This window comes from Sceloporus occidentalis, unplaced genomic scaffold (assembly GCF_023333645.1).
Source record: "Sceloporus occidentalis isolate IW3139 unplaced genomic scaffold, rSceOcc1.0.p SCAF_1, whole genome shotgun sequence".
Lineage (NCBI taxonomy): Eukaryota > Metazoa > Chordata > Lepidosauria > Squamata > Phrynosomatidae > Sceloporus > Sceloporus occidentalis.
In genome coordinates, this window is record NW_028316981.1 from 173,645,765 (window position 1) to 173,660,723 (window position 14,959).

A 14,959-nucleotide genomic window follows, 5' to 3' on the forward strand; every position below is an offset into this window, starting at 1 on the left:
AAACAATGTGCTAGGGGTGACAGTTCTTTTTATCATAGGGGAGTGTGCTGGAGATTGCATGTGACATGATCCTTGTGAAGGGAAGGCAGTAAGTAGGAAGTAATGAATATGATCACTATTGGATGGCAACAGTGGTATCTGATCTTACTAAACAATTTAAGTGCACTCCTTTGCATGTTTTTGCAAGTAAGCTTGAATGTGTTCTTTGTGGTTTATTGCTAAGTGTGTGTGAATGCACACTGAATGGATTTCAGTGCATTAATTCAGTACTACAGCTGGTTAATCTAAGAACTAATACAGAGCTCTCTCCCCACATCTCCTTTTTAAAAAAAATGTTTTAGGGTTTTACTCTGGTCTAACACAGCCAAATGAGGACTAAGGGTGCTTAGTAGTCACATACAATTGAACTAGCTGATAGGAAAAGGAGGGGGGACTGGAACTGGCAGGCAAGGGCCAGTTAAAAAGAAGGGGTGTATCCAACAGTGCTTCAATATTTTCCCAATTAGCTGGTGGATATAGTCAGCTCTCCACATCCAGAGAGGTTTTATCCAAAGATCCAAGCACCCACACCTGGAAATTACTTTAAAATATGTAAATTCCAAAATGCTAATCTTGATTTTGCCATTATGTTCAAAGGACACCATTTTACTATGCCATTGTATATAATGGAACTTGAGTACCCACAGATTTAGGTATCCATAGGTGTGGTGGTCCTGGAACCAAATCCCAGCAGATAGCAAGGGCCTACTGTAGTTACATATATGGCTCTCTTTTTTTGGGGGAAATATTCTTCGAATAAGGTGGCACAGCCAGGAAAGAGCGCTTTCCTGATCATTACTTGCCTCACTTTAGATTTCAAAGTGTTAGAAAGACAAAGGTGTGTTCCCTTCGAAAATCAGCATGTAAAGGGATCTTGTAGCACCTTTGAGACTAACTGAAAGAAACAAGTTGGTAGCATGAGCTCAAATGCTTCTGAGGATGTAGGCTCAAATCTATGAAAGCTCATGTTACCACCTTCTTTCAGTTAGAGCCCATACAGACAGGCCAAAATAAAGCTGCTTCAGGTCACTTTGGAGGTATGCCGTTTAAATGATGCATGTGTCCTAAGAGGCCGGAAGCCACGCCAAAGCCACGCCCCAGTCCTAAGGACTGGAGTGCAGCTTTGAGGCAGCTTCTAGCCTCTTAAGACACATGTGTCATTTAAACAGCATACCTCCAAAGTGACTTGAAGCAGCTTTATTTTGGCCTGTCTGTACTGGCCTTTAGTCTCAAAGGGGCTACAAGATCCCTTTGCATTTCGATATGGACGTTAACAAGATGGTAAAATCTTCTGAGGCTAGTCTTAAATATTCCTTTTCCAGTCATACTCAACATGGAATTTCCCATTTTCTCAATACTCATAGGATTACACTACTTCATCTTGTTGAGATTGTTTTCCCATCATAGAAATTGTAAATTTTGACAACTGACAGAATCTCACTTTCCTTCCAGTATAAGATTGAACTGTCAACTGTTGAAATAGAGAAGGGACTTCTTTTATACCATTGTTATAAGATTAAGACTATCCCAGGCTCTGGGACTTCAGGGACAAAATCTGAAATGTAGTGATGTCACAAGAGGCAAGTGTTGGTGATGCTATAAGCTCTGATAATGTCATTAAGCAGGATATTTTAAGCATCAGCCATAGTTGCACAAAGTACACAAAACTGAAGAAAAGCACAAGACTAACAAATGAGAAAGCTGTGCAAGGGTAGCTGTGTTGGCCATTTAAGAAATCCAAACAAAAATCTATCAGTGATACCTTTATTGGCCAACCAAAATGGGCAAATGGTAAAACTTATAGGTATGGTGATAAGGTGAACAGTTCAGTTTTAACTATGGTTGCGGAAGAACAAATGTAGGAGATGAAGGTCGGTGGCTGGAGGATAATAGGACCATGCTTGTGGCCCTGAGTCCTTGGAAGAGAAGACAGGATTTAAAGAAATATAACACTGCAGGCAGGCAACAATTTATTTTAAAACTGGAACTGATGGTTTTAAAAGGCACATTTTAAAAAGTTGGTTTAAAAGGTCTGCTGCAGTTACTTTAAAAATTAGTCTTGAATTCTTCTTTTTGTGTGATTTCCCGGCATGCCTGTAAAAAATATTTGGAAGTGAGTATTAGTTTTGATGCGTTAATGTCTTGGCCTGCAATTATTCTGAAGTCTTCTTACAATAATGTTCTCTAATGCTAATAATGTTTGAGAGTTGGGAGGGGGGAGCTGCATAATCTGTTCTACAACTTTAACATACATCAACTTTGAAGAACGTGAGGAGAGCATTTCCTTACCCCAGGGCCTGCCAAAAATATGACTGTAACAGTACTGTTACCCGACAGATGGCTATCCAGCCTCTGTTTAAAGACCTCCCAGAAAGGAGCCTCCACCACACTCTGAGGGAGTGTGTTCAACTGTTGAACAGCCTTTACAGCTGTTTGTGGAGAAGGATGTCCACCTGCTCTAGACAATTGCTAGTTAATGTTTGCACTCATAGTAGCACATTCGGGCAGACTGTTATTATTCCCACACATATGGAAGATAAAGACCATATACACAAATGTTCTGGACCGTAAACCCTGGAATAAGATAACAGGGAACTCTTTATACTTATACATTGCTTTTTGTTTTGTTTCAGTTAGGATGCGCAGGATTTCTCCCAGAAAGGAGAGAAAAGCCTATGCTTTCCTCAAAGCTGTATGTTTCTGCTTAATCTGAATTTTTCTATACTTCTGTTCCACCCCCCACCAAGTTCTGTCCCATTTTTGATAGCTCTTCTGGATCATCTTAAAAAGCTTCTTGATTTTTTAACCTTTGGGCTGATTTAAAATGAGATATGTTGCATCGGACCAAGGGCTTGTCTAATTTAATGTTCTGTCAACACAACAGCCAACCAGTTGCCCATGGGAAGCCCATCAACAGAACATGAGTGCAACTGCACCCTCCATCTTCCTTTCCACAGCGTATAGATGCAGACTGTCTCTGATAACAGAAGTGATAAATTAGCCACTCTTGTAGCTAAATGATGACTCTAACTTCTGTACATTTATCAAATGCTCTTTTAAAGCTGCCAAGCTGGAAAGCCATCACTACATCTTGTGACTGTTCCTCGGTTTAATTATGGGCTGTATGAAAAAGTGCTTCTTTTTATCCCACCCAAATCTCCCATCATTCAATTTCAGTGGATGGCCCTGGGTTTTAGCATTCTGAAAGATTCATAACTACCATATATACTCAACTAAGTCGATTTCATGTATAAATTGAGGGCAGATTTTGGGGACAAAATTAGGGATTTTCATGTGACCCATGGAAAAGCTGAGGGTAAAACTTACGGACATGGGGGAAAAAAGATTTAAAGGATGAAGCAAAGAAAAATGATGCCAAAAATGTACAAAAATCCACCAGGCATAACTTTTTGCTCACACTAAAGGTGGGATGGATGAGATAGAGGGGCGGGGGGGGCAGTGCTTCAAAGACAGATTATATTCTTGCCTTTCACAGAGGATGGTTCCTTTTTAATATAAGAATTAAAGTACAGTACTTACACTGACCCATGGATAAGTTGACTCTGTTTTGGGGGGCCAATTTTTTGACTAAAATTTCTGGACTTATACATGAGTATATATAGGATGTACTTCTGTCATGTCTCCTCTTACTCACCCCCCCACCTACCCCACCAGCTTCACAATTTTGTTTGCTCTTTTCTGCACCTTTGCCAGGTCTACAATATCCTCTATAGGTGCACTGAACAGAACTCTTGCACAGTATTCCACATGTGGTCACACTGTGGATTTATGTAAGATTCTATTGGTGTGCTAACTTTTCTCAATTATATCAGTTTTTAGAACAGTAGCTACAAACTGCACTATTAAAAAAACTGGTCCCTAGACCTGCTGCAATTGCCCACTCCTAATATCAGTGTTTTGCATTTCCATTAAGCCATCTGTCTCAACCCCAAGATCTCTTTTGTGGTTAGTTGCTGCCAACTCACTTGGTCAGTGTATGTGTGAAGTTGGTATATTTTGGTCTTAACATGCATACCTTTACATTTGTTTAAACTAAATTTTAATTTGAACTTTTAATGCACATTCTCTCATGTTGGAGAAATTCTTCTTGAGCACTTGTCAACATTTTTCTCTTCACCACTTAACAAACGAAGTGTCAGCAGCAAACATGATCACCTCATTATTCACACTAATTCTAGATCTTGTATCATGATACTCTGTACACCTCAAGCTGGCTAGATATACATTATGGGTGGGCAAAGTATAGCTCTAGGATTGCTCCTCAAGCTGCATTAATCGCTCTTGATGCCTCCAGCTTGCCCTTGCACTGGCCAAAAAGGGAAGGGCGCATTACTTCTGAAGGTTTCAAGAACTGGCAATTGACATTTGAAATACATTTCAGTGGTCCCCTGCACTGTTTAACTTAATAAATATCATTAAAAATAGAAGTTGGCTCATGGGCACTTTGGGTTTGTTTATTTTGCTTTGCTTTGTGACAGTCTATGCCACCACTACCCCAGGTCCAAGGGGCAGAAAATATCTCCCCCAAGACAATTCTGGCTCCCTGGCCCTCAATTTTTTGTTTTTTTAATGTTTCTGCTTTCAAAAAGGGCAGAGGATTGACTTTTGGGCCTGCCATAGTTGCCCACCCTGATATATATGTTTTATTTTAAGAGTTCTGTCTGCAGTTCCACACATGCTTACCTATTGCTACAGCTTTTGCTCCTAAAGTGTGCTGGCAGGGAGCGTGTATTAGGAAACTGACCATCTATACATTCTAATAATAATAATAATAATATTTATATACCACCTTTCCAACAGATCAAAGCGGTTTACAAAAATGCATAAAGAGTTGCATAATTTGTTGTTCGTGTGTGCCTTCCGAGTTGTTTCCATTCCAGTTTATGACAGCACTAAGGCAAACCTGTCACATGGTTTTCTGAGGCTGAAAGTGTGTGACCGCTTCCATGGCCAAACAGGGATTCGAACCCTGATCTACAGAGCCATAGTCCAACGCTCAAACTACTAGACTATGGTGGCACTTACACATTTAGTGGGAGTCTTATATTTTTCCTTTGCTGGATATAATGACTTAATTAAAAGCATCAGTTTTGAGATATTATTTTGCCATTGCCTTCATGAAAGTCACACTGCTAACTACTTCAGTCATCTTCATCATCAATATTTTCTTTGTATTCTATGTTTTCAATGTGTTGTAAAAATGAACATAACAAAATGTATAATGGCCTACTTGCTAAATTCCACTCCCTTAAAAAAAACACCTTCAAAACAGTTCTCTGCTCTATTCTGAAATTTTGCAACACATATAGCAACTTACTGTACTTGGAGAAGGGGAGTTTAAGATTGAAAACCTGATCCCAAAAGATACTGGGCACAAGGACAGTAGTACATAATAAGTAGCAATGTTATTCCTTTGAGGAGAGGAGATTAAAATTTCAAGAACATACGTGAAAGTAGAGGAGCTGTCTTACTATATATTATCAGTACTCCTAAAACAGATCCTGTTCATACCATTGGAAAAAAGAACTGGATTGTAGGTTTCCTTCCTAGTGATGCTGTGTGTATTAAGAAACAAAAGTAAGTATTAGTTTTTAGAAACAAAACATACAGCCATCTTTTATACCGTTTAGAAAAGTATTCTTTTACTTCAGGTGGCACAAAACGGCTGAATGGGACCAGCTCATGTCACAATGCAGAAGGAGCCCTTTAATTAAGATACAGCAGCTTCTGTTCTGGCTACCTTCACAATACTAGATTCCAATTTCTGCTGTAGAATATACCCTGACATTGTGGCAGTGGACTATGTTATTGGTAATTCCTCAGCACAGATCAACAGTAAGAAATACTGCCAGAAAGTGTCAGGAGGAAAGTTTGGATAAATACGCTATAGCCTTGAACACCCTTAATAATGCTTTCACTGTATACATTGCAGCGCCAGTATGTCCAGCAGGCACATACACAGAGATGCCACAAATAAAGTTTGGGATGGAGGGACCCAGAAAACCATAACATAATTGATTTAATTCAACAGTCACCTTTGTACTCTAAGACTAAGCGAACAAAGAGTGGCAATTCCAAGGATAAAAGTGTAGTGTGGAATCTCCTCTAGGAGAATATATTTTAAAAGGTCTTCACTGATTTATGTCATTGTTGTTAAAGACAATGTCACCCTGCTCTACAAGAGTCTACATTCTGCCAGTTTACACTGCAAGTGTTTCTTAAATCCTTTATTCAGCTGTGACTTTTGTATACACTGGTTTTGTATTCACTGGTTTAGTTATGTGCTTTCAAGTCAACTCTGATTTATGGCAATCCTAATCACAGGGCTTTCTTGGCAAGATTTATTCAGAGGTGGTTATCTTTTGCCTTCTTCTGAATATAGCCTGTAGCAGCTGGTCTTCCCTGGCACCCATCCAGTGGTGTCATTAGGTTGGATCCACAGAGTGTAGATCGTAAAAGGTGACACACTAAGGGGGAATGACACCACTGCTCTCCAACACCTGCCTTTTGGCAGAAATGGGCTTTGAAATGGGCACCTGCATCCCTTTAAAATGCTGAAGAGATGGTATGAGTGGGGCAAGACTCATTGGGAGGAGGAAGGAGATGCCCCAGGTTTTAAAAAATTAATTTTTAATTTTTTTTTAGCATTTTTAAATTGTTTTTAAAAATTATTAAAGTATCACATCCTACCAAACTTTCTCTTTGACCAGATGAAACTATCTACTTGTGCATATGATATTTTAATTTAAAGGTATATTTTTAATTTTGCTAGTTGTTTATGTCACAACTACTGCCGTTACATTTAGTAATATATGGGAATTACAATTTATGAGTAACATTAGTACAAAAAACATTCCTAAGGATTCTGTATGGTGTGTATGGGAGCTCAGTGCAGGGTGACACAGTGACATATCAACCCTAGTGACAACACTGCTCCCATAAAAGTACTAATGAGGTCATATCCTTCTTAGCTTCCAAAATCAGAATCTGGTGCCTTCAGGGTATATTACATGTTATGTGTGCCTTCAAGTCATTTCCAACTGATGATAACCCTCAGGTAAACCTATGATGGGGTTTTCTTGGCAAGATTTGTTCAGAGGAGGCTTACCACTGCCTTCCCCTGAAGCTGGGAGCATGTGACTTGCCCATGGTCACCCTGTGGGTTTCACACATATGAGCGGGAATTGAACCATGGTCTCCAAAGTCATAATTCAGTGCTCAAACCACTACACCACGCTGGCTCGCTATACTACATGTTAAAGTCATTTATTAATCTACTTTTATAATAATTTCAGTTTTTAGAACAACTGCATAGTTAAGAGTGCTTCAAAGTAAAGCCCTCCAAGCCTGTCTTTCTGTTTCAATGGTTGTGTTGTGACTGGCTAGGCCTACCAGAGTAGCCTCGTTTGTGAATGGCTATCCCACTGGCATTGTGTGATAGGGCACAGTGGTCTGCTACCAGAATTTCCTCCTTCTCTACAATTACATTCTATCAGCATTTGAGTCCCTGCCATTTTCCAGTCAAGACTCACCTGGCACCAAACACAAAAGGACGAGCAGGAGCTTCTTCAGCATCTAAAGAGAAAGAATAAACAGAAACATAACACTGGTATTGCAAGAACTGTACTGCTTACCAATCTGCTTCCAAACCCAATTCATGGTGCTGGTGTTGACCTACAAAACCCTTAATGACTTGGGGCCTGGAGATCTGAAAGACCACCTCCTCCCATATGTTGTTGTATGCCTTCATGTCATTTCCGACTTATGGCAACACCAAAGTGAAGCTTTCATGGGTTTTTTTTGGGGTTTTTGGCCAGATTTATTCAGAGATGGTTTGCCACTGCCTTCTCCTGAGGAAACAGAGAGTGTGACTTGCCCAAGTTCACCAAGTGGGTTTCATGGCTGAGTGGGGAATCGAACCTTGTTCTCCATAGTCACAGTCCAACACTAAAACCACTATGCCACATTAGCTCTCCCTCCCATATGACCCTGCCAGAAATATGAGATCTTCAGAGGAAACTCTGTCACATTTCCCAATACTTCATGAAGTTATGTTGATGGATACACATAAAGGGCTTTCTCCATAGCAGCTCCACAACTGTGCAACTCCCTGCCCAAAGAAGTGAGGCTGGCCGCATCTCTTTTAATCTACTAGTGAGGTTAAATTGCTATTCTGCATGACATTCAGGTCTGTTACAGACTGCCAAAATAAAGCTGCTTCGGGTCTCTTTGGAGGTCTGCTGTTTAAATGATGCATGCATTCGAAGAATCCGGAAGCTGCACCAAAGCTGCACTCGAGTGCTTAGGAATGGAGTGTGGCTTTGGCGCGACCTCTGGACTCTTAGGACCCATGCATAATTTAAATAGCATACCTCCAAAGAGACCCAAAGCAGCTTTATTTTGGCGGTCTGTAACAGGCCTCAGTGTTTGAAATGGTTATTTTAACTGTTTTAAAAACTACATTTTAGGATTGTTTTAGAATGCATTTAGGAGTTTAAAATACTATTGTAATGTGTTTTAAAAACACTTTTATATCAGTATTTTTAAATGGGTTTTTATTTGTTCACCACCTTAGGAAGCCCTTGTGGGCTGGGAGGCGACACAAACAAATATTTGGGCCACTTTTCATGATCATCTATCCAGAAGCATATCTCTAGGTTCTTCACACTAAATTTAAAAGATTAAGAAGTGATGCCAAGGTTCCTCCATATCACAGAGGGTTAGTCAGACAAAAAGTTACAGAACTGAACTAGCAATCAGCTGCTGAAGATAATGAGAAAAGTAAGATAACAATTGGTTGTAATAAGTCTGATGGGAGGATTGTGGGGTGCAATTATTACTTTATGGGTTTTTAGAGTGCCTTTTGGGATATAGATTACCCTCCAAGGTAGTTCATAGAAGGTCAATAAAACACAATAGGATTTCAGAAGAATCAGAGTTGAATGAATAACATTAAAACATATTAAGATCATAAAGAAAAGCCTCAACAGCCAACATTCAATAGCTCAGATAGAAATTAACAGCACCAAATACAAACATTAAAAAAATAGATAAAAATTCAGGTACCACATCATGTAAAAGCTAACTGGAAGGGGAAAAAAGTTTAGAGCCCACCTAAAGGCTAAAAAAAGAAGGGGTCTGTGAGAAAGTATTCCAGAGATATGAGGCCACCACAAAAGTGGTCCTGTCCCTGTACTTTTTTTAACAAAATAGCCCTTACTGATGTTGGTCCAGAGAACAGAGCCTCAAAAGCTGAAATAAGCATGCTTGAAAGGAAAAATTTCCCAATGCAGTTTTGCTGTAACATGCTAAGCATATTCAGATTCAAATCCTAATAGTCTGTCCTCTGCATCCACAGATTCAACTATCCACAGATAAAAAAATATTTTTTAAAAAATATAAATTCCAAAACATAAACTTTGACTTTGCCATTTTATATAAGGGACACGATTTTGCAATGCCACAGTATTTCTGTAACTTTTTGTCTGACTAATGAGCACATGAGTGTTCATGGGTTTTGGTGTCCACAGGAGGTCCTGGAACCAAACTCCAACAGATACCAAGTACCCACTGTATTTTGCAACTCTACAAGATGAAGCATTTTGGAAGTCAAAGCTCACCAGCCTCCCAGTCTTCCTTTGGAGGGGGGCATTGCCAGGCTGTCTTTTCCTTGTTTCCTTCCTTTAGGCGTTTGTTTGCTGCAGCTACAAGCAAACATTTAAGGAGAAAAAGTTAGACACTCTAGCTGTGGAGGTTAACTCTAGGATTAGGTATGGCTGTTCCATGCTTGAGAGACTTCACTTTTTTTTTACAAGTCTGTTTGACACAGTGCACTTTTTTTCCATTAAGAGTGGCAAGAGTATCAGTAGAGATCAGGGTGGGAAACATGTGGTCCTTTAGAATTTGGAGTTCAGCACCCATGATCCTTGGTTGTGTATATGCCTTTAAGTCATGTTTCGACTTATGGCAGCCTCATGAATTTCATAGGATTACCTTAAGCAAGGATACTTAGAGATGGTATTGCCAGTTCCTTCCTCTGAAATATAGCCCACAGCACTGATACTCATTGGCAGTCTCCCATCCAAGTACTAATTAGAGCTAATTCTGCTTAGCTTCCAAGATCAGATGGGATCTGCTGCCTGGTATTTAGGTGTTTCCCATTATCCTTAGCAAGGTTCAAAGGAAGATGGGAGTTACTGTACAACACCAAGGGCTACGTGTTCAAAGATGGGAAACCTGTAGCCTTTGCTGTTGGATAGTAACTTCCATCTTCCTTGGATGGAGAACAACCACAGCATTACCTAGGTAAATTTACTTGTACATCAGCTATATTGCACACAGAGTGCAGGCAGTAGCTAGCAGTTAGATGAGTTAAAATAAATCATCCTCTTACCTTCACATGGTTCTATGGAAACTTTATTTTCACAAGTTTCAATGTGTGAATTGAACTCCTCCTTAGGTATTCTGTGACGGGCATTATAGGGGCATGCTACTAGTTGTTTGGCAACAGTCTGGTTGTTCTGGGGAGAGGAAAGAAACACCAGAAAGTTATTGCACAGAGTATGGCCCTCTCCAGCTTGCGCTCCCCTAAAGATTTTAGCAAAGGAGTGATATATGTATTTGAAATACAAGAATCAGCTAAAGAAGATTCCTTACTCTATTGCTGACTTGGAGAAGTTTTCTCAGTAGGAACAGCAGTGTCTTGGGTATGGCCAGGTAGTGGCACCTCTGCTAGAATTTAGAAACCACAGCTTCCAGTGAAGCATAGTGTACTGCTGGAACCTCAGGTTTATTCTTCATTTCTAGGACTTTTTCCTAGAATAATGCAGTTTATGGTGTGGCTCACATAGGAGAAGGTTAAGCTGGCATGTTATCCAAAATAAGATGTGAGCTGGCATTGCAAGGTGACAGAATTTGTGGCATCTGTTGCATTGATGTCCTGGGCACTATACTTATATACTATTGCAGAGGACTGTTGATAAATTTAGATGGCTAGCTGCAGCGGCATCATCCTCCAATTATCTTTGAGTTTTGCACATGTGTATTAATGTTCAATACATTGCAGGAGTAAGAAAACAAGCAGAGAGGTGGTAAGCTGTAACTTCCCATTGTGAGGGGATTCACATATCATATCCCGTGAGGCATTTTCTCTGATTCCAACATGCTGTCGGCCATCCCAAGAACAGAAGTCTTTTATGGATCCCCCACCACTGCCCAGTGTCCTCTTACCTTCCTGCACTTCACCAAATGATAAGGGAACCTGCAGGCTCTGATCTGGTGGTTCTTGTCATAGGGGCACTGCAACAGTGTTTCTGGATCCGGGGATTTGTTTTCTTCTGCATTTAGACTGGTCATCCTAATAGTGTAGCTATAAGTAAAATATATATTATAATTTTTAAAAATCCTTTTCCAGCTCTCAGATTGCACCCTCCCCCCCAAAAAAAGAACCTGGCATAGCCAAAAACATACAAAATTGCAAAAGCAGTAGTCAGACAAACAGACTGATTAGAGAGCTTCCCTCCAAGCACTATATAGTTGACTTCAAAATACACTGTAGACCCCTGAAGTCACCATGGAAAGTCCCCAGAGTTGAATCATCACATAAAACATCCTTATGGTTTATTCATTAATCACAGAATTGGAAGAGACCACAAGGGCCATCCAGTCCAACAGGAACTCTCAATCAAAGCTACCCCAACAGCCTCTCTTTAAGAAGGAACCCCCACCACTCTCCGAGGCACTGTGTTCCACTATCGGACAGCTCTTACTGTCAGGAAATTCCTCCTAATGTTTAAGTGGAAACTTCCATCCTCAATATTTCCCTTAAATATTTAAACTGGGCTATCATATCACCTCTTAACCTTCTCTTCTCCAGGCTAAACATACTCAGCTCCATAAGTTGTTCTTCATAGGGCATGGTTTCCATACCCTTCACCAATTTAGTAGCCCTTTTCTGGACATGCTCCAATTTGTCAATATCCTTTTTGAATTGTGGTGCCCAGAACTGGACACAGTATTCCAGGTAAAGCCTGATCAAAGCAAAATAGAGTGGCACTATTACTTCCCTTGTTCTAGATAAGTCTTTTTATGCAGCCTAGAACTGCATTGGCCTTTTTAGCTGCTGCATCACACTGTTGACTCATGTTCAACTTGTGGTCTACTTCGACTCCTAGATCCCTTTCACATGTACTGTTGTTAAGCCAGGTGTCCCCCATCCTATATCTATGCTTTTCATTTTTCCACCCTAAGCGCAGACCTTACATTTCTCCATGTTGAAATTCATTTAGCTTTGGTCCAGCTTTCTAATCTATTAAGGTCATTTTGAATTTTGATCCTGGCCTCTGGGATATTAGCTATTTCTCCTAATTTGGTGTCATCTGCAAATTTGATATGGATGACCCCAATTCTATCATCCACTGGGCCCAGAACAGACCCCTGTGGGACCCCACTGGTCACTTCTCTCCAGAATGAAAAGGAGCCATTGTTGAGCACCTTTTGGGTTCGGCCAGTCAGCCAATTACTAATCCACCTAGCAGTTGTATTGTCTACCCACATTTTACAAGTTTGTTTGCAAGAATGTAATGGGGAACCTTGTCAAAAGCCTTACTGAAATTAACATATGCTACATCCACAACATTCCTTTCATCTACTAAGCTGGTAATTTCATCAAAGAAAGAGATAAAATTTGTCTGGCATGACTTGTTTCTCTGAAACGCATGTTGACTTTTTGTGATTATGGCACTGCTTTCTAGATGTTCAGACTCTCTGTTTAATGATCTGCTCTAGAATCTTTCCTGGTATAGATGTCAGACTAACTGGATGATAATTGCTGGGGTCCTCTTTTTTCCCCTTTTTGAAGACGGGGACAACATTTGCCCTTCTCCAGTCTGCTGGGACTTCTATTCTCCAGGAGTTCTGAGATTACATTTGCCAGCTCTTTTAATACCCTTGGAGTAAGGTCCTGGAGCCTTAAATTCAGTTAGATTAACCGGTGTTCCTGTACTACCTTTTTACTTATTCTGTGCTGCATTTCCCCTATTGTGTCCTCTGCTCCATTTTCTTCAGGTTGAGCACCCTTTGCCTTTTCTCTGAAGACTGAGGCAAAGAAGGTGTTGAGTAATTTTGCCCTTTCTCTGTCCCTTAGCATTTCACCATATTACCTCTTCTTTCTTTTGTTACAGATATACCCCCAAAAGCCCTTTTTATTGTTCTTAACCTCTAGCAAGCCTGAGTTCATTCTGAGCTTTTGTTTTTCTGAGTTTACCTCTACACATGCTCATTATTTGTTTGAATTCCTCTTTAGTCATCCATCCTGGCTGGTTTCTTGAGACACCTCCCACTTTTCCTCCTGAATGGAACTGTTTGAAATTGTGCCTTCAGTATCTCCTGTTTGAGAAATTCTCATCCATCCTGAACTTCCTTCTCTTTTAGTATTCCTGACCCCCAGCATTTCCCTAGGTTTACCGAAATCAGCTTTCCTTAAGTCTAGAATGCATGTCTCACTATGCCTGGCTTCTCCTTTCCACTGTATAACAAACTCCAGGAGTACATGATCTCTCCCACCTAAGGATCCCACCACTTGCACCTCATTTACCAGGTCATCCCTGTTAGTTGGGATCAGATCTGAAATAACTCATCATCTTGTTGCTTCTTCCACTTTTTGGACAATGAAATTGTCTTCAAGGCAAGTGAGGCATTTGCTAGACCTTAATGTTTTGGCTGAGTTTGACCTCCAGGAAATATCAGGATAGTTGAAGTCACCCATCAGTACTACATCTCTCCTTTCTGAGTGTGCGGTCATCTGTTCTAGAAAGGCATCATCCAGTTCCTCAGTCTGACTTGGGGGTCTGTTGTAGACTCCTACAACAACATCCCTGGTGTTTCCCTCCCCTTTAATTTTTATCCAGATGCTCTCCACCTGTCTTCCAGGATTTAAGTATGAATAAATGTGTGTTAGCTCGCCGAAGTGGTTTAACCAAAAATAACCAACAACACAGCTTTCAGCTTGTTGCAGTCTGCAACCCTCACGGAATGTTATACAAGAGTATGGGAAAGTTTGCTTTGGAGTAAACAAAAAACAAAAGGGACATAAGGGAAATCCAAACCCACTGCTGGACAATACCTTTATTAGCATTAACTGACCACCCACAAAAGCAGGCAAGCATTCTGAGTTCCCCAAAATTTTTGAGAGGGAAAACACACACCAGATGGACAGATTCAGTTAGAGAGGCCGCAGGCCTGAATCTGCAGAACGTAAGCAGAGCAATGGAAGATAGGGCTTTTTGGAGATATCGCATCCACAGGGTTGACATGAGTCAGGCTGACTGGAAGGCAATTAACAACAACAACAACAACAACAAATCAGGGCTCTGGGACAGTCAAAAGCTTATACCCTTTGATGATGCTTCAGTTGGTCCTAAGATATCACTGTGGATTTTGCACAGAAGTATTGTAAGTAATCATATCATATTGAGAAGATACAGTGGGCCCTTAATATCCACTGTGGTTTGGTTCCAGGACCCCTATGCATATCAAAATCCATGGATGCTGAAGTCCAATTAAATACAGTAGCATAGTAAATAGTGTCCCATACATAATTTGGCAAAATCAAGTTTGCTTTTTGTAATTTATATTAAAAAATATTTTCAAGCCATAGGTGGTTGAATCCATGGATAAATAATATATGGATACAGAAGGCCAACTGTAGCTTGTCTGAAGAACTAGAAATGCATTAGCCTTTGAATCTCATGACAAAATCCCCTTGATAGTAATCATTCTCATTCAACGTCCAGGACCTCTCTTCTCAGAGCACAGAATCATAGAATCGTAGAGTTGGAAGAGACCGCAAGGGCCACCCAGTCCAACCCCCTGCCATGCAAGAAATCTCAATCAAAGCATA

General features: G+C 40.3%; 2 protein-coding genes across 14 annotated transcripts in view; one reads left to right on the forward strand and one right to left on the reverse strand.

Annotated features, from left to right (window-relative positions):
• NCKAP1L (NCK associated protein 1 like) overlaps positions 1 to 14,959 on the forward strand; it is a 139,695-nt gene that overhangs the window by 19,546 nt on the left and 105,190 nt on the right. The gene's annotated exons all lie outside the window — the stretch shown is intronic.
• The window catches only part of LOC149322756 (gametocyte-specific factor 1-like), a 28,845-nt gene continuing 15,698 nt past the window's right edge, over positions 1,813 to 14,959 (reverse strand). For 6 of the 10 annotated variants that reach the window (XM_089482743.1, XM_089482767.1, XM_089482750.1 and 3 more), the window contains 6 exons: positions 11,290 to 11,428; positions 10,454 to 10,580; positions 9,681 to 9,764; positions 7,593 to 7,635; positions 5,572 to 5,615; positions 1,816 to 2,133 (listed from right to left, as the gene is read on the reverse strand). In XM_089482743.1, the coding sequence (XP_089338869.1) occupies positions 2,093 to 2,133; positions 5,572 to 5,615; positions 7,593 to 7,635; positions 9,681 to 9,764; positions 10,454 to 10,580; positions 11,290 to 11,415 (465 nt within the window). In that variant the 5' untranslated portion in view covers positions 11,416 to 11,428 and the 3' untranslated portion in view covers positions 1,816 to 2,092. Of the gene's footprint in view, positions 2,134 to 5,507; positions 5,616 to 7,592; positions 7,636 to 9,680; positions 9,765 to 10,453; positions 10,581 to 11,289; positions 11,429 to 14,264; positions 14,354 to 14,959 lie in introns of those variants that run through there. The other 4 variants (XM_089482784.1, XM_089482726.1, XM_089482717.1 and 1 more) reach the window with 4 other exon arrangements.